Here is a 25,363-nt window from a genome sequence, read left to right as displayed (position 1 = left end):
GAGAGGTATGCCAGTAGCACACTGGTGGCTTCAGAAGAAATCCTCAACTCCTAGCTCGCCAGAGAGTCTATGTATGGGATCGAACAGTCTTCAAACTAAAGGTATGAAAATATTTGTAAAATTGGGGGGGTGAGGGAAAAGTATAACATTTATTTTCGGGTGCAGAAATGTCTAATGCCCATGTATAAACTAGAGACCTGGGGTGAAAGGTGCTTCTACAGGATGGTAAATTTTGAGGGATGGAAAGTTTTAGAAGGGCAGCATTCAAGCAATCTGATGTTAAAGTTTAAAGTTCCAAGTTAAAAGAGAACTTGGAATTCCAGTGCAAAGAGAAATGTTAAGACAAATCATAGAAAAATACTGATAAGGCCTGAATTGTTTTTTAAGTAAGAAATGTTTTAAAATAATTCTTTTCAAGCTTCAGAGGTGCTAGAAAGCCTGCCAAAACAGAAAACGAGGACGTATTAACAGATTGGCATTAATGAAACAGAAAAACTAATTTATATTCAACAGGCACTATAATCATGTGGTTCTCGGTGTCAATATTTGCTGGAGTATTTTGTGTCTGCCCTTGAGTTTAAGGGAATAGAACAGGGAACCTGATAGGTGGCAAATAGTCTGGAGACTTCATCTAGACACAAGCAAGCTTGCATACTTCAGGCCCTTAGCTGCTCGATTTCTTAAAGTTCACTGTGGGCTCCATGAAATATTTGTTCTGTAGAATGTACAAGCAGATAGCTAAAAGAGAGCACCTGGGAGATACCAAGTACAGCTTGGAGGGTGAAGGTTTACTTCTGGGAGTTATTTATGTGAGGCTAAAAAGTAATCATGAGTCAAAAAAATTTCAAATGTTTCCAACGTTTGTTTGCTTTTCTGTTTTGTTTTGTTGTATGTTTTTGTGCTTGTTTTTGTATTGTCTCTTGTAGGATCCTAATCATGAAAATAAGTATGATAAATTATAAGTCGCTGTGGGCACTGTTGTTTATATTAGCCTCCTGGATCGCTTTTACAGTTTTCCAGAACTCCACAAAGGTAGGAAATGCTTTATTTATGTGGTTTACAAAAGCTTATTTTTGCTTGTTACCTCATCTGTTCTAGGAAAGGCTAAACTACAAGACTTGTAGATCATAGGAGGGGAGTTTCAACAGCTAGATACCAAACAACATACCTGATAATCATTAAGCAATATGTGAGAGGATAAATACTGTGTGTGTGTTCACACATACACATTCTTTCTTTGTCACAAATAAATGCATTGCACTTATCTTCTTGCAATGCTTACCTCATCTTTTTACTTTCTTTAAGGGAACATCTGAAGAACAGAATATCTGTATTTTTGGGTTTTATTTGTTTGTTTTTAATTTTTAATTTTTGTGGGTACAAAGTAGGTGTATGTATTTATGAGGTAGATGAGATATTTTGATACAAGCATACAATACATAGTAATCACATCAGGGTAAATGGGGTATTCATTGCCTCAAGAGTTTATCTTTTCTTTGTGCTACAAACAATACAATTATACTCTTTTTGCTATTTTTTAAATGTAAAATAAATTATTGGTGATTGTAGTTACCCTGTTATACTATCAAATACTAGATCTTATTCATTCTGTCTAATCATATTTTTGTACTCATTAACTAGCCCCACTTCACCTCCATGCCCCCACTACCCTTCCCAGCCTTTGGTAGCCGTCATTCTACTCTCTATCTCCATGAGTTCAATTGTTTTAATTATTAACTTCCACAAATAAAAAAGAACATGCAAAGTTTGTCTTTTGTGCCTAGCTTATTTCACTTAACATAATGACCTCCAGTTCCATCCATGTTGCTGCAAATGACAGAATCTTGTTCTTTTTATAACTGAATACTACTCCATTATGTATGTATACCATATTTTCTTTGTGTATTTGTCTGTTGATGGACATTTAGGCTGCTTACAAATCATGGCTACTGTAATTAGTACTGTAATAAACACGGGAGTGCAAGTAGCTCTTGGATATACTGATTTCCTTTCTTTTGGGTATATACTTAGCCGTGGGATTGCTGGATCATATGGTAGTTCTATTTTTAGTTTTTTGAGGAACCTTCAAACTGTTCTCTATAGTGGTGTACTAATTACTTTCCCACCAACAGTGTACAAGGGTTCCCTTTTCTCCACATCCTCACTAGCATATGTTACTACCTGTCTTTTGGATAAAAGTCATTTTAACAGGAGTGAGATTATATTACATTGTAGTTTTGATTTGTGTTTCTCTAATGATCAATGATGTTGAGCACCTTGTAATATACCTGACTGCCATTTGTATATCTTCTTCTGGTAAGTGTCTATTCAGATCTTTTGCCCATTTTTTAATTGGATTGTTAGATTTTTTTTTGCTATAGAGTTGGTTGAGTTCCTTGTATATTCTGGATAGTAATCCCTTGTCAGATGGATAGTTCGCAAATATCTTCTCCCATTCTGGAGGTTAACTCTTCACTCACTTGATTGCTTCTTTTGCTGTGAAGAAGTTTTCAGTTTTATATAATCCCATTTGTCTATCTTTGCTTTTGTTCTCGGTGCATTTGAGGTCTTATCCAAAAATCCTCTGGCTACTCCAGTGTCCTGAACAGTATTCCCTATGTTTTCTTCTAGTATTTTCATACTTTGGGTCATACACATCAGTATTTAATTCATTTTTAACTGAGTTTTGTATATGGTGAGAGAAAAGGGTCTAATATCATTATTTTGCATATAGATATTCAGTTTCTCCAGCACCATTTATTTTAAATACTTTTGTTCCCCCATTGTATGTTCTTGATGACTTTGTCAAAAATCCAGATGACTGTAAATATGTGGATTCATTTGTGTGTTCTCTATTGTGTTCCATTGGTCTATGTGACTATTTTTATCCCAGTATAACACTGTTTACTATAACTTTGTAGTATATTTTGAAGTCAGGTAATATAATGCCTTCAGCTTTGTTCTTTTTGCTCAGAAAAGCTTTGGCTATTCTGGATCTTGTTTCCATACAGATTTTAAGATTGTTTTGCTATGTTGACAAAGAATATTATTAGTATTTTGATAGGGTTTGCCTTGAATTTGTAGATTGCTTTTAGTAGTCTGAACATTTTAACATTTATTCTTCTAGCCCATGAACATGGAATATCTTTCTATTTTGTGTGTGTGTATGTGTATGTGTGTGTGTGTGTGTGTGTGTGTGTGTGTTTTCCAGTTTCTTGCATCAATGTTTTGTAGTTTTCACTGTAGAGATCTTTCATCTCTTTAGATCAATTTATTCCTAGGATTTTTTTTTTTTTTGTAGCTACTGTAAATGAAATTGCTTTCTTGATTTTTTTTCAGGTTGTTTGGTATTGGTGTATAGAAATGTTACTGATTTTTTTATGTTGATTTTGTATCCTACAGCTTTACTGAGTTTTTAAAATCAGTTCTGACAGTTTTTCATTGAAGTCTATGGGGTTTTCTAAATATAAATTTATGTGGTCTGCAAACAGGGACAATTTAACTTCCTTCCTTCCAATTTGTATGCCCTTTATTTATTTCTCTGACTTAATTTTCTTCTAGTCCTAGCTCTGGCTAGGACTTCCAATACTATGTTGAATGAAACTGGTAAAAAGCGGTCAACACTATCTGTTCCAGATCTCAGAAGGCTTTCAACTCTTCCACATTGAATGTGATGTTAGCTGTGGATTTGTTATACATGGATTTTATTGTTTTGAGGTACATTTCTTCCATACCTAATTTGTTGAGATATTTTTATCTGAAGCGAAGTTGAATGTTATCAAATGCCTTTTCTATTGAGATGATTATATGATTTTTGTTAAATGAGAAGGGTCCACCTGACAAATGGACTTTCAAAAAATTAGGGACATAATATACCCTGGTCAATATCTCAGATAATCCTTGCATCAAAGGCTGTCAGTCCAAACATATCCTGTTCACCCACAGATTTGTAGGTCACTACTTTTAGCAAACATCATACAGGGGTCTGGAATTCCATGAGGAATTTATTGTTTCGAGGTACATTTGGTGAAAGATTTTAAGGACTTTCCATTGGCTGGAGGCTGGCAAGTGGAGTTTGCCATATTCTGACTGTAGTCATCCTGAGAGCTGGAAAGTAAACCCTTGAGAAATGGCCCATTCTATTTCTGCAGGGGAGTACTGAGGCTTAATTTCTTTTATGGAGCCTTTCCAGGTTAGAGGGGCTTCAAGTTGATGCCATGAGGCTTTCTTGCTGCTGACTTGGCTGCCTGATCTGCTAACTTGTTTCTTTCAGCTATTTCTTTTGTTCCCTTCTGATGTCCCTTACAATGCATCACTGCTACCTCTCTCATGGAAGGAAAACTGAGGATAATAATCTGTTAGTTTCCTGGTGGTAATTTATAGTAGATTCATTAGTGGTAAGAAAGTGTCTTTCCTTCCAAATGGTAGCATGAGCATGGAGAACTAAAAAAGCATACTTGGAGTCAATGTAAATGTTAGCTACCTTTCACTTGCTTAATTCAAGTGCTCTTGTAAGAGCTATCAGTTCAGCTAGTTGAGCACTTACGCCTGGATAGAGAGGTGCACTTTCAATAATATCATTCAGAGTTGACTACTGGATATTCTGCCTTACGGGCTTCTTGCTCTACAAAGGAACTGCCATCTGTGAAGATGGTCCAGTCTGGATTTTCTAGGGCAGTTTCCCTGAGATTCTCCCTGGCTTCATAGATCTGTACCACAACATGGCATTGCTCACAGTCATGTTCAGGTTCCCCAGTTTTCTTGGGGAGGAAAGTGGCTGGGTTTAGGCAAGAACAAGTTTTTAACTGAACTGCTGACCCTTCTAACAGCACAGCCTGATATTTTAGGAGCCAACTGTCTGTTAGCCAAAGGTTCACCATAAAAGACAGCAATCCTGCTACATTATATGGGGCATAAACAGTTAAGCCATTTTCCCAGGGATAGTTTGGTGACCTCTAGTACCAGTAGGGCCAACATGGCCATTGCTCAGAGGCATGCTGGCCATCCTTCACCCACCAAATCAAGTTTCTTACTCAGGTAGCCCACTAGTTGTTAGGCTGGTCCTCAGGCCTGAATTAAAATTTCCATTCCCATTCCTTTCCTTTCTGATACATAAAGATTGAAGGTCCTCCCTACACGATGGCTGAGGGTTGGTACCTTAAGTAAGGCCTGCTTTAGCTGGCTAAAGGCCTTTTGAGTTTTAGGTTTCCAGGTTAGGAGATGAGTTTTATCCACTTGAGTTTCTTTTATGAAGTGATATAGAGGATGACCTATCTCATCATACCCAGTTATCCATAGCCTGCAAAATCCTGTAATGCCCCAAAATCCTGTCAGTTGCTTGAGGATTTTAGGGAGGGAGAAGGAGGAAATGGGCTTAATTCTTTCTTCCCCTAATGCTCTGATCCTTTCAGAAGCACCAAACCAAGGTACTTTACCAAGGTTTTGCAAAGTCGGACCTTAGATTTTTAAATCTTATATGCTCTGTCAGCTAAGAAATTAAGAAGAGCTTTAGTGCCTTCCCAAGAGGTTTCCTCAGTTGGGGCACAGAGCAGTATATCATCCCATATTGCAAGACCCTTACCTAAGGATGGGAAAACTCAGAGAGGTCCTTTGACAATGCTTCTGTCTAAACAAATGAGGGATAATCTCAAAATCCCTGAGGCAGCACCATGCATTTTAACTGGGCAGTTTGGCCAGAGGGATTCTTCAAAGGCAAACAGGTATTGAGAGTCACGATGTAACAGTATGCAGAAAAAGGCATCCTTTAAATCTAGGACTGTAAACCATTTAGTTCCCGCAGGTATTTGGATTAGCAAGGTATAGGGATTAGGTACTACCAGATGGATTGAGACTATAGCCTTATTAATGAACCTCCATTCTGCATTGGGTTTTTGTGCTCCTAATATTGGGGTGTTGTAGGGACTGTTACAGGGTTTAAGGAAGCCCTGCATCTTCAGGTTATTAATAATGGCTTCTAGCCCTTTCTTAGCTTCTGGCTTTAGGCGATATTGTCTCTGATTAGGAAAAAAAGTGGGATCATTAGGATAGATCCAGACAATAGTGGTTACAGCTCAACCTATTCTTCCTTGAGTTGCTCAGACTTCTGGATTGATATTAGCTTCCACTGGAGGAGAAAAAGAGTTTTTCCTGGGGCTGGCCCCCATGCAAGCTAGAATGTCTCTACCTAATAAAGGAGTGGGACTTTCAGGCATGATTAAAAAGGCACATGTAAATATGTCCCCACAACTGCAATTAAGGGGTTGAGAAAGACATATCAGATTAGAGTTTTTCTGAGACACCCCTCACCTCTCATGCTATGGGAAGAGGGTAGGCCTCGATTATAGAGGGGAAAAGAGAGGCTGGCTCTGGTGTCCAGAAGGAGGTCCACCTTCCTTCCTTCAGTTTCCAGAATTACCTGGACTCCTGTGCTGTAATGGCAGTTTGAGCCACTGGAGCCAGGGCTTGAGCCCCGGGACCCATCAGTCCAGTCCTACTGGACCATCTCTCAGACTGGTTCTGAACCTGTTGACCTCCATCTCTGGGGGCAGTCTGATCACCAGTGGTCCTCGTCACAGGCTAGAGAGGGTTGAGGTGGCTTCTTCTTGCTTCCTGGGCACTCCTTTTTAAAGTGCTCTGACTTCCCACATTGATAGCAACTCACAGATGCACCTCAGGGATCCCAGACTTTGTAAGCCTGCAAAGCAGCTACCATAGCCTCAGTCCTTCTCTTGTGTTTCCTCTCTTTTTTCTGGGCCTCTTCCTGGTCCCTACTATAAAAGACCAAGGTGGCCACCCTCAGGAGATTCTCCAAAATGCTGTCTGGCCCTATAGCCTACTTCTGTAGTTTCCTTCTAATATTGGGAGCTGCCTGTGTAATAAACTTGTCATTTAGAATGAGCTGTCCCTCAACTGAATCAGGGGACAAGGAGGTGTGTTTTATTAGTGCCTCTTTCAGCCTTTCCATAAAGGCTGTGGGATTCTTTTCTGGATTTTGGTTTACCATGGACAGTTTAGAGTACTTAAGAGGTTTGGCCCTAGTTCTTCATAGGCCCCCCAATATACACATTAAAAGGTATTTCCTTTTCTATTCATCTGTAATGTCACTGGGGTTCCAAACAAGGTGGTCAAGAGGTAGTGCTTCTCTTCCTATTGGGAATGATGCTTCCCCTATTTCTTCACTTTCCCTATTTTCTTTTTTTCCCTTTTGGCCTACTATAGGAGACATACTGTTCATCTTCGAATTTCTCTCCTGCCTGCAGAGCTGCCTGTTTTTCAGCTGCAGTTAGGGTCTGGCTTAGGAGCAGCATAACATCCCTCCATGAGAGGTTAAACACCTGAGTTAAATTTTGGAAAGCTTTTATATACCTATCAGGGTCATCAGAAAATCGGCCTAAGTCTCCCTTTATTTGCCTAAGATCCTGCAATGAGAAGGGAACCCTAGTGACATCACCTCCATTGAGCATATCCTGTAAGGGTTAAGAGTGAAGCTGGGGTAGTGGGGAGTTTTGGAAATGGTGGAGCTGAAGGACCTGATGGCACAGCTGGAGGGGGCCTCAGAGAGGGAGGACAAGAAGAGCCTAGACACTCAATACTTGCCTCAAATAGTTCCCCTGGAGGTTGCTTCTCTAGTTTTGGAGAATCATTCCCATTGGGTCCTCCTGATATGACTGCTGAAAGAGCTGAGCTGATTGTGCAATGCTTGCAAAGTTCTGGGTTGTCTCACAGGGTGAAGAAAGCCTGTACATAAGAGATCTCTGACCATTTGCCATCCCGTCTACAGAAAACATCTAATTGTTGGATAGTATTAAAACCAAGGCTCCCCTCTGTAGGCCAGGCTGGTTGAAGATGGTAAGAGGGCCACACCCTTGTGCAAAAGAAAATGAGCCACTTTTTCTTCAGAGTCTTGGGGTCAAAGGAATCTCAGTGCTTCAGAAAGCACTCCAGAGGAGTGCAGACCAAAGATAGTCTGTTATTCATCTAGAAAGAGAAGCAAGAAAAAAGATGTCCCTTTAGTCACCTTCCTTTCCTTTGGAAAGGCCTAGGGTGGAGGGGAAGACAGTAGAGGGCATCCCCCCAACTGTTTTCCCTCCTTGGCTCCCTGAGCCTTGGCATCCTTTAAAGGTGCCATCCACTGATGCAGGCATAACCCTCAGCAATGAAACCAAAGGAACCAATCAATTGGGATTAGTCATGCTCACCCACGTGATTCTAGTCCTCTGCTGGTGATTTCCCTTTGACTTCCTAGACTTGTGTGATCTGCATGACTCCCAATAAATGGATCTCGAGAGAGACTGTGTTACACTTACATTTGGGCAATGCCCTTTAACGGAGAGAGAATGCAGGTTTGAGCCGTACAATTTGCTATTATGGCCTGTACTAAAATATTTATTCTTAGGCAGTGGCTCTGGTTAACTTCCAGAATTAAATTCCCCTTACTATTTAAATACCATTTTAAGTGGAGGCAGAATAGGTGCTTTAAAAGAACATAGGAATCAAATGGTGGTTTTCCTGCTGATGGGACCGTGTTGAGACTAAAATTTGGTTTTGGAGGACCTTTTTCTCCTCATTGTTGAAGGCAGAGTTTTCTTGTTCACAGAAGGAGCATAAAGCCTGGTCTCTAGTAGAGGGGCACAAAAAGCAAGAATTGGGAAGCTAAGAGTGTTTTGGCAAATGGTCAATAATATGCCTAATGGGATAGGGTTCCTACTTTACTAGGTGGTACTGTTGACCTTGAAATACAATGTGCTCTCCAGACCAAGGGTAAAGAGAAAGATGTTCACAGGGGGTGTGGGGGAGGGAAGGACGCCCTCTCTGCCTAGAAAATCACAAAAACAGTAATCCCATGAGCTATATTCCCAGGTACTATAGCATTTCCTGATCTTGCCTAACAGGATTACTTTACTGAATTGTAAAAATTGTCAAAGTATTGCATATAGAGAGAGGGTAGGAGACATGGAATTTGCAGATAGGAAAGGAGAAAATTTGCAATAGAAAAGGCTTGGAGATCCTGTTGCCATCATCCACCAGGCTGTTGGAGGCTGGAATTAGTCCAGAAGCCTTCGGGTAACACCAAGGTGTCTCCCTGGCCAGGAACCTTCAGTGCCTCTTGACCTCTTCCAGCCCCACATGACAGCTAGGCTCTCTGTAAAAGGAAACCAATTAGAAGCAAAGTCAACATTCCCAGCACCCTGAGGACACAGGGAGATAATAGCTAAGTTCTCCCTGGCAAGTCTGTCCCCTGAGTCTTGTAAGGCTGGTAGCCATGCTAACTTTTTAAATGGCTGATTGAGGGCCCAGTATTTGGTTTGATTTTAAAAATGGAGAGCAGATGGCCTTGAAATGAAGGAGTTGGGGTCCACTCCTACACTCACCCTTCCAATGAATCTTCCTCAGATCCCAGGTGGGCCCCCACAATGAAACGGCATTGTTCATCTGGGATAATACCCAAGGTTCATTGTCTCACATCAAGGACATGGACATACAAGGAATGAGTTTATGAGCAGAGGTTTAATAGGCAAAACAAAGAGAAAAGCTCTCTTCTGTAGAGAGAGGGGTCTTGAGTGGGTCTTTTGGTCCACAGTGAAGTGCAGGAGATTTTATAGATGAGCTTGAGGAGGTAGTGTCTGATTTACATAGGGCAAGAAAGATTGGTCAGACCAGGTGTGCCATTTGCATAGCACGTGAAGAAGTTGGCTGTCCCACTCTAATCTTTTATTATGCAGATGGATTCTCTACCTGGCCAGCTCCATGTTGCCTGCTTTTTTACTGTACACATTGTGACAAAGAAAATGGAAGATGGGGCCTCCATGTTGAACATGCCTGGCCCTCAGTTAGCCCTTTTCTATTGACACAGCTGCCAGCATTCACCATACAAGCTTTCAGCTTGCTTATCTATGTTTGCAGCTTGATTTTCTGGGCTGCTCTTTGTTAGAAAAGAAATGACTTGGGGGCTCCTTTTTGTTAAAAAGGGAAGCCTTGCCAAGGACTCCTTTACCCTCACTGTCTACCTAAATAATGTCTTTCTAGCTCCTGTTTCATTTCCTTTATATATTTAGGTGTTCTGAATGTTAAATGTGTATATATATATATTTATATATATATTTCTCTTGATGAATTGATCCCTTTATTATTACATAATGACCTTCTTTTTCTCTTTTTACAGTTTTTGACTTAAAGTCCAATGTATCTGATATAAATATAGTGATTCCTGCTCTCTTTTGGTTTCCATTTGCATGGAATATCTTTTTCCATTACTTCACTTTCAGTCTATATGTGTCCTTAAAGATGAAGTGAATCTCCTGCAGAAGGATAGAATTGGGTCTTGTTTTTTTATAATCTACTCAACCATTCTATGTCTTTGGGGCAGGGAGTATAGAAATATACCATTTTATTACAGTCTCACAAAGATAAAAACAGTATCTCAAAACTCCCCCAATTCTGCAGGTGGAGGAGGGCAGGACACTAGCCTACCATCCTCCACCTGCAGAACTTGGGGAAGACAGATAGCAGTCAGTGTGAGTTTTCTCGCTCACTTGAGGCCAGTGAGAAGGTATGAGAATGGAACCGAACTAAAAATGGCTGATGTTACTTTAGGAGCCTGAAAAGAACAGGGCATCCTTGAAGACCCACCCCTTTTAGAATGCGCAATAAAGGCACCTTTCCAAAGCTACTAAGCAGGAACTTGGCATTTCAGTATTTTGTCTCATGTTTGCACAAAAGTATTCCTTTCATCCAGACCTGGCACCTTTTATGCTTCGGAGTTAAGACCTGCGGAGGGATGGGTGGCAAGGCAGCTCCTAGAAGAGATCACCCAGCACAGCTGCCCTGGGCTCAGGGTCTTGATTTCTGTCTAGTCCCTGGAACTATTTATATTTAATAAATTTTATATGAATACCTGGAGAAATAGAAAACATAAAATCTGAGGGTTTGGGAGAGAAAGATTGGGGACTAGGCAGGAAGCCAGAGCTGGAGAGCTTTCCTCAGGCCAGCTTGACCTGGTCCTTGACCTCTTTGGCTCCTGGCTTCTTCTCCTTTGTTTTTCTCCGCTTCTGTGACTTCTTTCTTCATCTCTGAGTCTCTCTTTTTCATCCTGTTTTAACCCTCTTGGATTTTCTGAAGATGGGAGAGATCTTGCGGCCACCCTCTCCCTCCTCATCAGAACCGAAGAACTCTTCCTCACAGGTAATTCGTCTGTCAGAGAAACAGATGGAGATGCTTGTCAGGGTCTTCTTCATTCTCAATGCCACCCTCTTGAGGGACAGCATCCTCAGGAATCACCTGCATTTGGACTGCAGATGGATGGGGCTGCATCACTAGGTTCTCAAACAGCCATTATTTAATCTTCTCCAGGTACTCATTAGTGTTCTAGTTAGTCATATTGGAAGGACTGATGTAGGGCTTGAAATATGGTCTGAAGTATTCAAACTAGTCATTGTATGAAGGCTCATTAGAAATCTCCATATCCAGAGCCACAGCTATTTCTTATTTCCAGCACTGAGCAACGTTATAAATGGTGTAACCACCTTCTGCCATCAACAGTATAGGCAGGTTGAAGCTCTTGACAAATTCCATACACTTGGCATGCGCTTTCATGGTCAGATTAAAGCAATCTAACTGATCCCTAAACAAGGCATCTGAGACATGCCATAAGACCATCACGCTAGACAGGAGCATCTCTATTACTTTGGACATGACCAGTTTCAAAATGGCCTCACAGGACTCATAATCAATCCCATCTAGGAGCAGACAGTTAACAGCATAATATCTGCCTTGCCAGTCCCAATATCCCATAGGTCCCCATTTCCTGGGAAGTACTCTCCATATTTATGAAAGGACACAGTCCTGACCTGGCCTGTAATATAGAAGGTCTCTTCCATGCCATCATCATGGTGAATATCAACATCAACATACAACACCCTCTGGTGATACTTTAGCAGTTCCAGGGTGGCCCAGATTGTATCACTGATATAACAGAAGCCAGATGCCTTGAACTTCTTTGCATGGTGCAGGCCCCCAGCCCAATTCACAGCAATGTCCATCTGCTGCTTATTAAGTTTCACAGCACTTGCCACAGAGCCACCAGTAGACAACTGACAGAAGTCAAACAGGCCATCAGATACTGGACAGTCCTCACTAACATTAAATCCCCGCATCTGCTTGCTGTGCTTGGACACGTAATCTGGACAGATGGAGCACAATAATTTAATGCAGTAATCACTGTGGTACTTGGTCATCTCCTCAGCATTGGCTTTGTGAGGGGGAGGGTTTCCATTTTTCAGTAGAACCCATAGTTGAGCAGCAAACTGTGAGTCATGCAGATTCAGTGAGGCTTCCTTGGGTGGGCTTGTCCATAATAGTAATTTCCAATATCCCTATCATAGTAGTAACAGACTTTCCTCCTGGTGCCCTGCCTTTGCGCCATCTTGCTCACCTCCTGTCCCTCTGTCCCTCCTGTCAGTCATTCTCCGTTCTATGTCTTCTTATTGGATAATTTAAATAACATTGACAATAGCATGTAAATAAATATTGAAAATCATAATAAGTAAAAATGACAGGAACAGAACTAGGAACAGGTTAATTTCATAGCATGTTACACTTCCTCTCATTTCAGCTCAGGTATGCTTTAAATTTATCCATCTCATATCACATTTGCTGTCATTTCAGATTTGGTCTGCTCTAAACTTACCCATCTCCCTCCATCACTGGAACAATTCCATAAAGTCCTTATTCCTTAAAGCACCACTGATACCATTAAAGCCACTAACAGAGACTGAACTCAGAATAAAGGAAATCATAGAAAAACTAGATCAGCAGATCCCACCCAGACCTTTCACCCACATGAACACCACTACCAGCGCCACACACAGCACAGCCACCATCCTCAACCCTCGAGATACGTACTGCAGGGGAGACCAGCTGGACATCCTGCTGGAAATGAGGGACCACTTGGGACACAGGAAGCAATATGGTGGGGATTTCCTGAGGGCCAGGATGTCCTCCCCAGCCCTGATGGCAGGTGCTTCGGGAAAGGTGACTGACTTCAACAATGGTACCTACCTGGTCAGCTTCACTCTATTCTGGGAGGGCCAGGTCTCCCTGTCTCTGCTGCTCATCCACCCCAGTGAAGGGGTGTCAGCACTCTGGAGTGCAAGGAACCAAGGCTATGACAGGGTGATCTTCATTGGCCAGTTCGTCAATGGCACTTCCCAAGTCCACTCTGAATGTGGCCTGATCCTAAACACAAATGCTGAATTGTGCCAGTACCTGGACAACAGAGACCAAGAAGCCTTCTACTGTGTGAGGCCTCAACACATGCCCTGTGCTGCACTCACTCATATGCATTCTGAGAACAAGAAAGTTTCTTATCTTAGCAAACAAGAAAAGAGCCTCTTTGAAAGGTAAAAATAATTACTTCTTGAGACTACGTGTGCAAATATTGTGATTTGGCCTATATACTGATCCAAAGAAAAGTCTTGTGAGTGCATCAATTTTGGGTGTCTTTAGTAAGAACCTTTTGGGAAAGGATCTGTGAATTCATTTAGAGACAGTGCCCATTCTCTAGTAATCCACAAACTTTTTGAATATTTAATTCTTATCAATGAGATAAAAATATATACAGAATAAAAACTAAAAGAAAATGAGAAATGCACATTTGTATATGTGTGTATGCTCTAATACATTTTTTCTGCATCTCAATAAATCCTCTTACATGCCTTCCGGGTAACTGTATCCCATAGCCTAATAGGCAAAGAAATGGAAATTTACTAAATGGCCTGAAACTGTAGGCATAATAATTGACTTATCTCTAAGAAATAACTGAGGCACTGGATAATCTAGTTTCTGTATGTTTCCTGATTTGAGGCCACCCACAGATTAATTTCTGTATTTGTGTCTTTAAGGTCAAATGTGGGTGTAGAGATTATGGAAAAATTCAATACGATTAGTGTCTCCAAATGCAACAGTAAGTACTCCTGTGTTTGGTGGGTGGTGCCTAGTTTTAGACTCATTTAAAGGGTTTTTTCTTTCTACTGGATTTGTTCACTGTTTCAGTCCTATCAGCACTCTGTTCATCTGGCTTATCTAAGGTTGGCCAAGACACCAGTTATCTAGGTGAGTGAATAATTGAATCACCGGGATATCATAAGCCTATTTTAGTAACTGTAACTCTCATCATCAGTCTATTTGTCAGTCAGTGAATTCCCTGCCCGATTTATACAATAACCTTTAAGTGTTAACTCTTTCCCAATTCTGTACCTAGTTCTTTACCTCACCACAACACCCCTCTTCATACCACTGCCATCACCTCTTCCCACATCACCACTAGCCCATCACCATCTAGAGGTTTCCAACCTGCCATCTGGGTGTCAATTTATTATAATCCTTCCCTCTGGATCTTTGCCACCTTTCAAACAATTGTTAGCATACAAAATAGAACTTCCACACTTATATTTACTAATTACTCTCCAATTTCTTTGAATCCAAATAGCCTAGGAAACTCCTATCTAAAATGATTCAAGGCAAGAGCTTTTATGTCTCTGCAAGTTCAGCATTAAAACCTTGCTAATCACAAAAAAAAAGAAAGAAAGCCTTGCTAATCACTAATAAACCTATCTACACTGAAGTCTAAATACGTACCTAGATATAGAAATGTTGTTTTTCACTACACATACACGAGTACACGCATACCAGTTATTAAAATATTAAACTACTTCTCTCGGTTGATTAATAATCACTGCCCCAAACCTGCCATGGGCTCCTCACCATCATGGCTTCCTCACCATCATGGCTTCCTCACCATCATGGCGACCTCAACACTTGGATTCCAAGACTCTTCTAAACCCCTCCAAGACTGAGGGGTTAATCCCTGGCCCATCTTGGACCTCCAAGATACTGTACAGCCTATAGCCATATTCATTTGGATTGGCCAGTTCCCAAGTCAAACTGGTTGTTAGTATTTTTTATGTCACCTTTATTTAACTCAAAGGATTTGTATTTTGATAGTGGCATTTAAGACACTTACAGTGTGACAAACTTAGGGGTAAAGTGAGCTAAAATGATAGGATAATTGAGCTTCCATTCCTATGCAAGAATTCATGACTTTACTTTCATAGAAAGGCTAGAAAATACTTAAATTTTCCTCCAGAAAGCCATTCTTTTCTAGGAGGAAACATATACTCTTATAATGAACATTAATGCACATTATTTAGGAAATTCACATCACAGAAAAATTTTTATTAAAAAAAAAAAAAATCTGTTCCATTAAGAGAATACTTCAATAAGACTTTTTCCACCATTACCACCACCCTTACCCCCTCTTAGGATACTTAGAGGATAGAAGGCTCTTAATAAATACTGATGGGTAATTTGATGTTTTAGAAGATCCTATCTTACTGATTCTTTGGCAGAAGAAACAGTTGCAAAGAAAGAGAAATGCAAGGTTGGAATGACATCCACAATCCCCAGTGGGCATGTCTGGAGAAACACATGGAATCCTGTCTCCTGTAGTTTGGCTACAGTCAAAATGAAGGAATGCCTGAGAGGAAAGCTCATATATCTAATGGGAGATTCCACGATGCGCCAGTGGATGGAATACTTCAAAGCCAGTATCAACAGTATGCCTCAGTCTAAGTTATAATTCTTACCCCTTTCAAAAACTTCTTTTCCATTTCAAAGGGGAGAAGGGAATATGGGAAATGCCTCTTTATTTTTCATATTCTTCAATCACAACACACCAAAATTTTTCACAAGGCATTGTTATCTTTCCTTTAAAAAAAAAAGACAGCTATCTAACTGGAAGGAAACCAGTGTAGAAAAAGGTTTACTATATCCCTATCTCTGCAGAATTCACACTTCAGTATGTACCCAGTAGGCTCAGAAAACTATTGATGGAGCCAAAGATAACTTAAGATATTAAATTGTCCAGCTTCTAGAACCAGCATAATGATTAAGGGTATGATTCTAAAACCAGACAGCCTGGGTTCAAAACTTGACTTCCCTACCTGCTATCTGGGTGACTCTGAACAAATTACATAACCATTCCATCCCTCAGTTTTCTCATCTGTCAACTAAAGATGAAAAGAATTTCTATCTGGTAAAATAAGGTAATCCATACAATGCATTTAGAATATTGCTTCTCACATGGTTAAGTTCTCTTTTGTGTAAGGTATTATTACTGTCATCATTACCTAAAAGAACAGATGTCAGAAGTGAAATAGACTGCATCAGGTAGGCACAAGTAAAGTATGGGTTTGGAGTCTAACAGACCTAGGCTGTGCTATTTAGAAACAATGACTTTGGGCATGTTATTTATTTTCCCTGCCTGGTGTTTCTCATCAATCAACCAGGAATAATAATAGTGATATAGTTTAAATGATTATCCCCTCCAAATCTCATGTTCAAACATGATCTCCAACACCAGAAGTGGGACCTAGTGGGAAGTGTTTGGGTCATGGAGGTGAATCTCTCATGAATGGCTTGGTGCCCTCCCCATGGTAATGAGTGTGTTCTTGCTCTGTCAGTTCATGTGAGAACTGGTTACTTAAAAGAGCCTGGCATCTCTCTTGCTCCCTCTCTCACCATGTGACACACTGGCTCCCCTTCCCTTCTGCCATGACTGAAAGCTTCCTGGCCTCACCAGATGCTGAACAGATGCTGATGCCATGCTTGTACAACCTGCAGAACCATCAGCCAAATAAGCCTCCTTTCCTTATAAACTACCCGGCCTCAGGTATTCCTTTATAGCAATGCAAACAGACTAATACAAGTTTGTATCGAAGATTAAGTGAAGTAATGGATATAAAGTATTTAACACATTGCAAGGCGTAGTGGCACATAGAAAGTGCCCAAAAAACCAATAGCCATTGCAATTGTTATCATTACTTAATTTAAGGGTCAGGAATAGAATCCAATTGCTAAAATCCTAGTTCAGTTGCTCTATTTACTAAACCAAGAGTGCACCAGTAATAACTCCAAATTTGCTAATGGACCTTAGCAACCTCACCTACAAAACCACTATTGGCTGTCCCTCTATGACCCCGGATCCTGGCTCTCATCACTGAGAGAAATGCAGTAGCTGTGGCTCCATCCTGGCCTTCCCAAAATGAGGCCACTCATGATCTCAAACTTAGAAGGAAAGTTGATCCAATAAAAGTAGGAAAATTGGTAGGGCCTTAGTTCTAAGTTATAAGAAAAATTCTCAACAGAAGGTTTAAATTGTCAACTCAAAGAGCTTTAAATTGTGATCTCTGGTAAATGACTAAACTCCTAGGGAAACCTCAATTACCTCATCTACAAAATTCAGGGTCTAGTAACAGCCTTTAGCATCACATTCCATAACAGTGATTCTCTTAGGTCATATAAAGGACTGAGTTATAGAGTTACCTACCTCTTCAACTCATCTTTTAATTTGTCATAGAAAAACAACTGTTGTACATTGTCTTAAAAGTTAAATTCTATGGCCAGAGTGTGATTTGGAAAAGAAAACTGAAGTAAGTTGGAAGCAGAGTGAAGAAAATAGCTCTACCATTTTCCTCCAACTTACCCTAGAGCATCTCTGTTTTCCAGCCTCACTGGGTTAAGTCTTCAAACGTAGCCTTTTGCTTCTAAGACAATCCCGTGTTACAAAGCATCAATAATCCTTCTCTGCACATTTTCCTCAAAAGTTCTAACTACAAGGCAGTTAGCCCTGCTGTTCTGGTAAAAGTCTAATTAATATGATGAAAATGGAAGAACTTCATTTCATTCTATTCATGTGTCAATTAAATATACATGAGAGGATCCTTGAGGTTAATGGATAGATCAGTCCAAACAAATGCTTTGTATATTGTAAGGGGTTCCACAAATGACTAGTAATACTTATTATTATAGTAAGGCACTTAATATTATCCCATGCATATGTGAAGGAAACACAGAAGTACAGAATATAATTTCAGTCTTGAGGGAATTTAAACAGTGGCTGGGGAAATAGGGTTTACATATTTTTTTATGAAAAGACCATCAATTAGTACCGTTCTCTATCCTCAAATGAGTTTAGTCTACAGTCAACGAAATGTACAAAAATAATATCTACAAAACTGACCACATAATCCTCCAAGGAAGTTACTTCACTACCTTTCCATCCCCACTCCACTAGATTCCACATGATTCTATAAGGTAGCATGAACATAATCTCTCACATTTACATACACTTTTTTAATTTTTAATTTTTTTATTTCAGTAGGTTTTTGGGGAGCCAGTGGTGTTTGGTTACATGGACAAGTTCTTTAGTGGTAATTTCTGACATAGTGATGCACCCATCACCCGACCAGTGTACACTGTGCCCAGAGTATAGTCTTTTATCCCTCATCAACCCTGAACCTTTCCTCCGAGTCCCCAAAGTCCATTGTATCATTCTTAGGTCTTTGCATCCTCATAGTTGAGTTCCCACATATGAGTGAGAACATACGATGTTTGGTTTTCCATTCCTGAGTTACTTCACTTAGAATAATAGCCTCCCATTCCATCCAGGTTGCTGCAAATGCCATTATTTCATTCCTTTTCATGGCTGACTAGTACTCCATAGTGTGTGTATGTGTGTGTATAACATTTTATATATATACAACATTTTATATATAATATATATAACATCTTATATTATATATATACAAATAAAACATTTTCTTTATCCTCTCATTGATTGATGGGCATTTGGGCTGGTTCCATATTTTTGCAATTGCAAATTCTGCTGCTATAAACATGAGTGTACAAGTATCTTTTTCATATAATGATTTTTTTTCTTCTGGGTAGATGCCAAGAAGTCAGATTGCTATATCAAATGGTAGATCTACTTTTAGTTCTTTAATCTCCACACTGTTTTTCATAGTGGTTGCACTAGTTTACATTCCCACCAACAGTGTAAAAGTGCTCCCTCATTACTGCATCCATGCCAACATCTATTGATTTTTTGAATATGGCCTTTTTTACAGGAGTGAGGTGGTATCACATTGTGGTTTTGATTTGCATTTCCCTGATAGTGATGTTGAGCATTTTTCCATATGTTTGTTCACCATCTGTGTATCTTCCTTTGAGAATTGTCTATTCATGTCCTTAGCCCACTTTTTGATGGAATTGTTTTTTTCTTGCTGATTTCTTTGAGTTCTTTGTAGATTCTGGATATTAGTCCTTTGTTGAATGTATAAATTGTGAAGATTTTCTCCCACTCTGTGAGTTGTCTGTTAACTCTGCTGATTATATCTTTAGTTATGCAGAAGCTTTATAGTTTAATTAAGTCCCATCCATTTATCTTTGTTTTTGTTGCATTTGCTTTTGGGTTCTTGGTCATGACGTTTTTGCCTAAGTCAATGTCTAGAATGGTTTTTCTAATGTTATCTTCCAGAATCTTTATGGCTTCAGGTCTTAGATTTAAGTCTTTGATCCATCTGGAGTTGATTTTTGTATAAGATAAGAGATGAGGATCCACTTTCATTCTTCTATATATGGCTTGCCAATTATCCCAGCACCATTTGCTGAACAGTTGAATAGGGTGTCCTTCCCCAACATTATGTTTTTGTTTGCTTTGTCAAAGATCAGTTGGCTGTAAGTATTGGGCTTTATTTCTGGGTTCTGTATTCTGCTCCATTGGTCTGTGTGCCTATTTTTATGCCCGTACCATACTATTTCAGTGACTATGGCCTTATAGTATAGTTTGAAGTCAAGGAATGTGATGCCTCCAGATTTGTTCTTTTTGCTTAGTCTTGCTTTGGCTATGAGGGCTCTTTTTTGGTTCCATATGAATTTTAGAATTGTTTTTTCTAGTTCTGTGAAGAATGATAGTGGTATTTTGATGAAAATTGCATTGAATTTGTAGATTGCTTTTGATAGTATGGTCATTTTCACAATATTGATTCTACCCATCCATGAGCATGTGATGTGTTTCCATTTATTTGTGTCATCTATAATTTCTTTCAGCAGTGTTTTGTAGTTTTCCTTGTAGAGGTCTTTCACATCCTTGGCTAGGTATATTCCTAAGGATTTTACTTTATTTTATTTTATTTTATTGCAACTATTGTGAAAGGGGTCGAATTCTTGATTTGATTCTCAGCTTGGTTGCTGTTGGTGTAAAGGAGAGCTACTGATTTGTGTATATTAATTTTGTATCCTAAAACTTTGCTGAATTCATTTACCATTTCTACGAGCTTTTGGGATAAGTCTTTACGGTTTTCTAGGTATACTATCTTATAATCAGCGACAGGAAGTAAAAAGATTTCCTCTTTACCGATTCAGGTGCCCTTTATTTCTTCCTTTTGTCCAACTGCTCCAGCTGGGACTTCCAGTACTATGTCGAAGAGAGGTGGTGAGAATGGGCATCCTTGTCTTGTTCCAGTTCTCAGAGGGAATGCTTTCAACTTTTACCCATTCAATATTATGTTGGCTAGGGGTTTATTGTAGATGGCTTTTATTACCTTAAGGTATGTCCCTTCTATGCTGATTTTGCTGAGGGTTTTAATCATAATAGATGCTGGATTTTCTCAAATGCTTTTTCTGTGTCTACTGAGATGATCATGTGATTTTTGTTTTTAATTCTGTTTATATGTTGTATCACATTTATTGACTTACGTATGTTAAACCATCCCTGCATCCCTGGTATGAAACCCACTTGATCATGGTGGATTATCTTTTTGATATGCTGTTGGATTTGGTTAGCTAGTGAGGATTTTAGCATCTATGTTCATCAGGGATATTATTGGTCTGTAGTTTCCTTTTTTTGTTGTGTCCTTCCCTGGTTGTGGTATTAGGATGATACTGGCTTTACAGAATGATTTAGGGAGGATTCCCTCTTTCTCTATCTTTTGAGATAGTGTGAATAGGATTTGTATCAATTTTTCTTTGAATGTCTGACAGAATCAGCTGTGAATCTATCCTGAACTTTTTGTATTGGCAATTTTTTTATTACCATTTCAACCGCATTGTTTGTTACTGGTCTGTTCAGAGATTCTGTATCTTCCTGGTTTAATCTAGGAGGGTTGTATATTTCCAGGAATTTATCCCCTCTAGGTTTTCTAGTTTATGTGTTTAAAGGTGTTTATAGTAGCCTTGAATAGCCTTTTGTATTTCTGTGGTATCAGTTGTGATATCTCTGATTTTATTTCTAATTGAGCTTATTTGGATCTTCTCTCTTCTTAGTTAATCTTGCTAATGGTCTATCAATTCTATATATCTTTTCAAAGAACCAGCTTTTTGTTTCATTTATTTTTGTATTATTTTTGTTTCAGTTTCATTTACTTCTGCTCTGATCTTCATTATTTATTTTCTTCTGCCAGGTTTGGGTTTGGATTATTCTTGTTTCTCCAGTTCCATGAGATATGACATTAGTTTATCTATTTGTGCTCTTTCAGACTTTTTGATGCAGGCATATAAGTCTATGAAATTTCCTCTTACCATTACTTTTGCTGTATCCCAGAGGTTTTGATAGCTTACATCACTATTATGGTTCAGTTCAAATAATTTTTTAATTTCTATCTTGATTTTATTGTTGACTCAATGATCGTTCAGGAGCAGGTTATTGAATTCCATGTATTTGCTTGGTTTTGAGGGTTCCTTTTGGAGTTTATTTCCAATTTTATCCCACTGCGGTCTGAGAGAGTACTTGATATACTTTCGATTTTCTTAAATGTACTGAGACTTGTTTTGTGGCCTATCATATGTTCTACTTTGGAGAATGTTCCATGTGCTAATGAATAGAATGTATATTCTTCAGTTGTTGGGTAGAATGTTCTGTAAATATCTGTTAAGTCCATTTGTTGTAGGGTATAGTTTAAGTCCATTATTTCTTGGTTGACTTTCTGTCTTGATGACCAGTCTAGTGCTGTCTGTGGAATGTTAAAGTTCCCCACTATTATTATGTTGCCATCTCTCATTTCTTTGGTCTATTAGTAATTGTTTTGTAAATTTGGGAGCTCCAGTGTTAGATGCATATATATTTAGAATTGTGGTATTTTCCTGTTGAATTAGTTATTTTATCATTATATAATGTCCCTCTTTGTCTTTTTAATCTGCTGTTGCTTTAAGGTTTGTTTTGTCTGATACAAGAATAGCTATTCCTCCTTGCTTTTGGTGTCCATTTGCATGGAATATCTTTTTCCACCCCTTTACCTTAAGCTTATGTGAGTCCTTATGTGTTATTAACAGGTGACTTTCCTAAAGACAACAGAAACTTGGTTGGTGAATTCTTACCCATTCTTCCATTCCGTATGTTTTAAGTGGAGCATTCAGGCCATTTACATTCAATGTTAGTATTGAGGTATAAGATACTGTTCTATTCATTGTGCTACTTGTTGCCTGAATACCTTGATTTTTTTTTTCATTGTGTTATTGTATATAGGTCCTGTGACAATTATGCTTTAAGGAGGTTCTATTTTGGTGCATTTTGATAACTTGTTTCAAGATTTAGAGCTCCTTTTAGTAGTTATTGTAGTGCTGGCTGATAGTGGCAAATTCTCTCAGCATTTGTCTGGAAAAGATTATCTTTTCTTAATTCATGAAGCTTAGTTTCACTGGATTCAAAATTCTTGGCTGATAATTTTTTTTGTTTAAGGAGGCTAAAAATAGAACCCCAATCCCTTCTAGCTTGTAGGGTTTCTGCTGAGAAATCGGCTGTTAATCTGATAAGTTTTCTTTTATAGGTTACCTGATGCCTTTGCCTCACAGCTATTAAGATTTTTTCCCTTCCTCTTGACTTTAGATAACCTGATTACCATGTGCCTAGGCAATGATCTTTTTGTGATGAATTTCCCAGGTGTTCTTTGAGCTTCTTGTATTTGGATGTCTAGATCTCTAGCAAGGCCAGGGAAATTTTCCTCGATTAGTCCCTCTAATATATTTTCCAGACTTTTAAATTTCTCTTCTTCCTTGGGAATACCAATTATTCTTAGGTTTGGGCATTTAGTATAGTCCCAGACTTCTTGGTGGATATGTTCATTTTTTTTAAATCCTTTTTTGTCTTTGATGGATTAATTCAAAAGCCTTGTCTTTTAGCTCTGAGGTTCTTTTTTCTGCTTGTTCAATTATATTGCTGAGACTTTCCAGTGCATTTTGCATTTCTCCAAGTGTATCCTTGATTTCCAGAAGTTGTGATTGTTTTTTATTTATACTATCTATTTCACTGAAGAATTTTCCTTTCATATTCTGTATCATGTTTTTAATTTAAGTTGGACTTCATCTTTCTCTGGTGCCTCCTTGATTAGCTTAATAATTGACCTTCTAAATTATTTTTCTTACAATTCAGAGATTTATTCTTGGTGTAGATCCATTGGTGGTAAACTGGTATGATCTTTTGTGGGAGTTAAAGAATCTTGTTTTGTCGTATTACGAGAATTGGTTTTTGGGTTTCTTCTCATTTGGGTAGACATGTCAGAGGGAAGATCTGGGATTCAAGGGCTGCTATTCAGATTCTTTTGTCCCACAGGGTGCTCCCTTGATGTGGTTTAATCCTCCTTCCCCTAGGAATGGGGCTTCCTGAGAGCCAAACTGTAGTGATTGTTTTTGCTCTTCTGAGTCTCACTACCCAGTGGAGCTACTGGTCTCTGGGTTGGTACTGGAGAATGTCTGCAAAGAATCCTGTGATGTGACACATCTTCAGGTCTTGCAGCCTTGGATACCAGCACCTGCTCCAGCGGAGTTACCAGGGGAGTGAAGTGGACTCTGTGAGGGTCCTTGGTTGTGTTTTTGTTTAGTGTGCTGGTTTTGTGTTGGTTGGCCTCCAGCCAGGAGGTGGCACTTTTAAGAGCACATCAGCATCCTATAGGCAGGATGCAAACTTGCCCTAGGGACACAGTTTTTCAGCATCTCAGAGAGGCTGCAGTGGTGATCCTGTTCATTCAAAGGGTCTATGGATTCTCCTGACTTTCCTGGTATGTTCCTGTGGTAGTTACTGGAGCAAAAGTTCATGATGTGAGTCTCCACATGCTGCTCTGTCTGTCCAAGTGGGAGCTGCAAGCTAGTCGTGCCTCCTATCCACCATCTTAATCCAAGAAACTATGTAACACTTTGACTGTTCAAATAATTTTCAAAAACATCTCCTCATCTAAACCTATAATAAATTAGACATGATTAGCTTATTTAATTATACCAATTAAATCTCTTCTATCTTTATATCTACTCAATCTTGGTAACTATATCCTCATTTTATTTTGGGATTGCCTATTTGTTATCAGCACTGAAGTCAGTGGATCTGCATGAATCTGGAAAATTGCAACACCAGCTTGCTGTGGATTTGGATAGGAACATCAACATCCAGTGGCAAAAACATTGTTATCCCTTGGTAGGATCAATGACCTATTCAGTCAAAGAGATGGAGTACCTCACCCGTGCCATTGACAGAACTGGAGGAGAAAAAAATACTGTCATTGTTATTTCCCTGGGCCAGCATTTCAGACCCTTTCCCATTGATGTTTTTATCCGAAGGGCCCTCAATGTCCACAAAGCCATTAAGCGTCTTCTTCTGAGAAGCCCAGACACTATGGTTATCATCAAAACAGAAAACATCAGGGAGATGTACAATGATGCAGAAAGATTTAGTGACTTTCATGGTTACATTCAATATCTCATCATAAAGGACATTTTCCAGGATCTTAGTGTGAGTATCATTGATGCCTGGGATATAACAATTGCATATGGCACAAATGATGTACACCCACCTCAACATGTAGTGGGAAATCAGATTAATATATTGCTAAACTATATTTGTTAAATAACACAAAAGTCTGAAATTCATTCACTTAAGTAAAAAAATTTATTGACTGCCTACTAGCAGGCCAGATGCTGTTTGGCTCTGAATTCCCAACTAGCAAGAGCAGAGAATCTACATTATGGCTGATCCATAAGCCACCAATTCAGCTAAATGAGATGTTTTTAATCTGGGCTTTCACTTAAAAGTAAAACTAAAAACACTCATGAAAAGAGTCTACCCTTCTTGATCAGAGCCATACCACTCTTCACCAATGGGAAGTCAAGATACCTATGGGTAAAAGTTCTCTCTGATGCATGAAAATTCAGAGTGATAAAGTAATTTTAAAATAAATATTTGGAGAAAGCAGTCCTGTTTGTTTATTTCTATCACTAAAGACAAGCTCTAGATGAATTTCCAAGTCAGAAGAGAAGTCTTGTGAGGCAATTCTCCCATAGTCATAGAGAGGATTCTAAGTAAGGAAACGTGGGTCCTGAAAACCTCTAAATTTTCTCTCTCTGTAGGAACTCCTGATACTAGGCTCTAATCTGATTCAATAGTATTTTTCATCCAGGTTTATAGGATAACACAGGTAAAAGCACGGGGCATTAGAATTCAGGAAGTTTGTCTTTCGTCTTGTTGCTGTTGATCATTTGAAGACTT

The 25,363-nt window shown here is 39.2% G+C and overlaps 1 protein-coding gene and 1 pseudogene across 1 annotated transcript; one reads left to right on the top strand and one right to left on the bottom strand.

Moving 5' to 3' along the window:
- On the top strand, window positions 1–25,069 carry NXPE4 (neurexophilin and PC-esterase domain family member 4). The gene is made up of 6 exons (XM_005579707.4): window positions 1–101; window positions 927–1,032; window positions 12,664–13,397; window positions 13,899–13,960; window positions 15,405–15,611; window positions 24,189–25,069. Exons 2-6 carry the CDS (start codon window positions 937–939, stop codon window positions 24,722–24,724), a joined length of 1,635 nt encoding a protein of 544 aa, XP_005579764.2. The 5' UTR covers window positions 1–101; window positions 927–936; the 3' UTR covers window positions 24,725–25,069.
- On the bottom strand, window positions 10,362–12,421 carry LOC102131418 (histone deacetylase 1 pseudogene; annotated as a pseudogene).
- Window positions 25,070–25,363: the final 294 nt, after the last annotated feature.

The sequence above is a fragment of the Macaca fascicularis genome, chromosome 14 (genome assembly GCF_037993035.2).
Source record: "Macaca fascicularis isolate 582-1 chromosome 14, T2T-MFA8v1.1".
In the NCBI taxonomy this organism is placed as follows: domain Eukaryota; kingdom Metazoa; phylum Chordata; class Mammalia; order Primates; family Cercopithecidae; genus Macaca; species Macaca fascicularis.
The sequence above is the reverse complement of the archived record's forward strand: the minus strand, read 5'-3'. Positions and strand labels throughout refer to the sequence as shown.

Excerpts from the sequence above, each read along its gene's own strand:
- NXPE4 (XM_005579707.4), top strand. The coding sequence starts at position 937 with ATGAAAATAAGTATGATAAATTATAAGTCGCTGTGGGCACTGTTGTTT. Across the intron at positions 1,033-12,663 it reads TTTTCCAGAACTCCACAAAG|ATTTGGTCTGCTCTAAACTT; the intron begins GTAGGAAATGCT and ends CTGTCATTTCAG. Across the intron at positions 13,398-13,898 it reads GAAAAGAGCCTCTTTGAAAG|GTCAAATGTGGGTGTAGAGA; the intron begins GTAAAAATAATT and ends TGTGTCTTTAAG.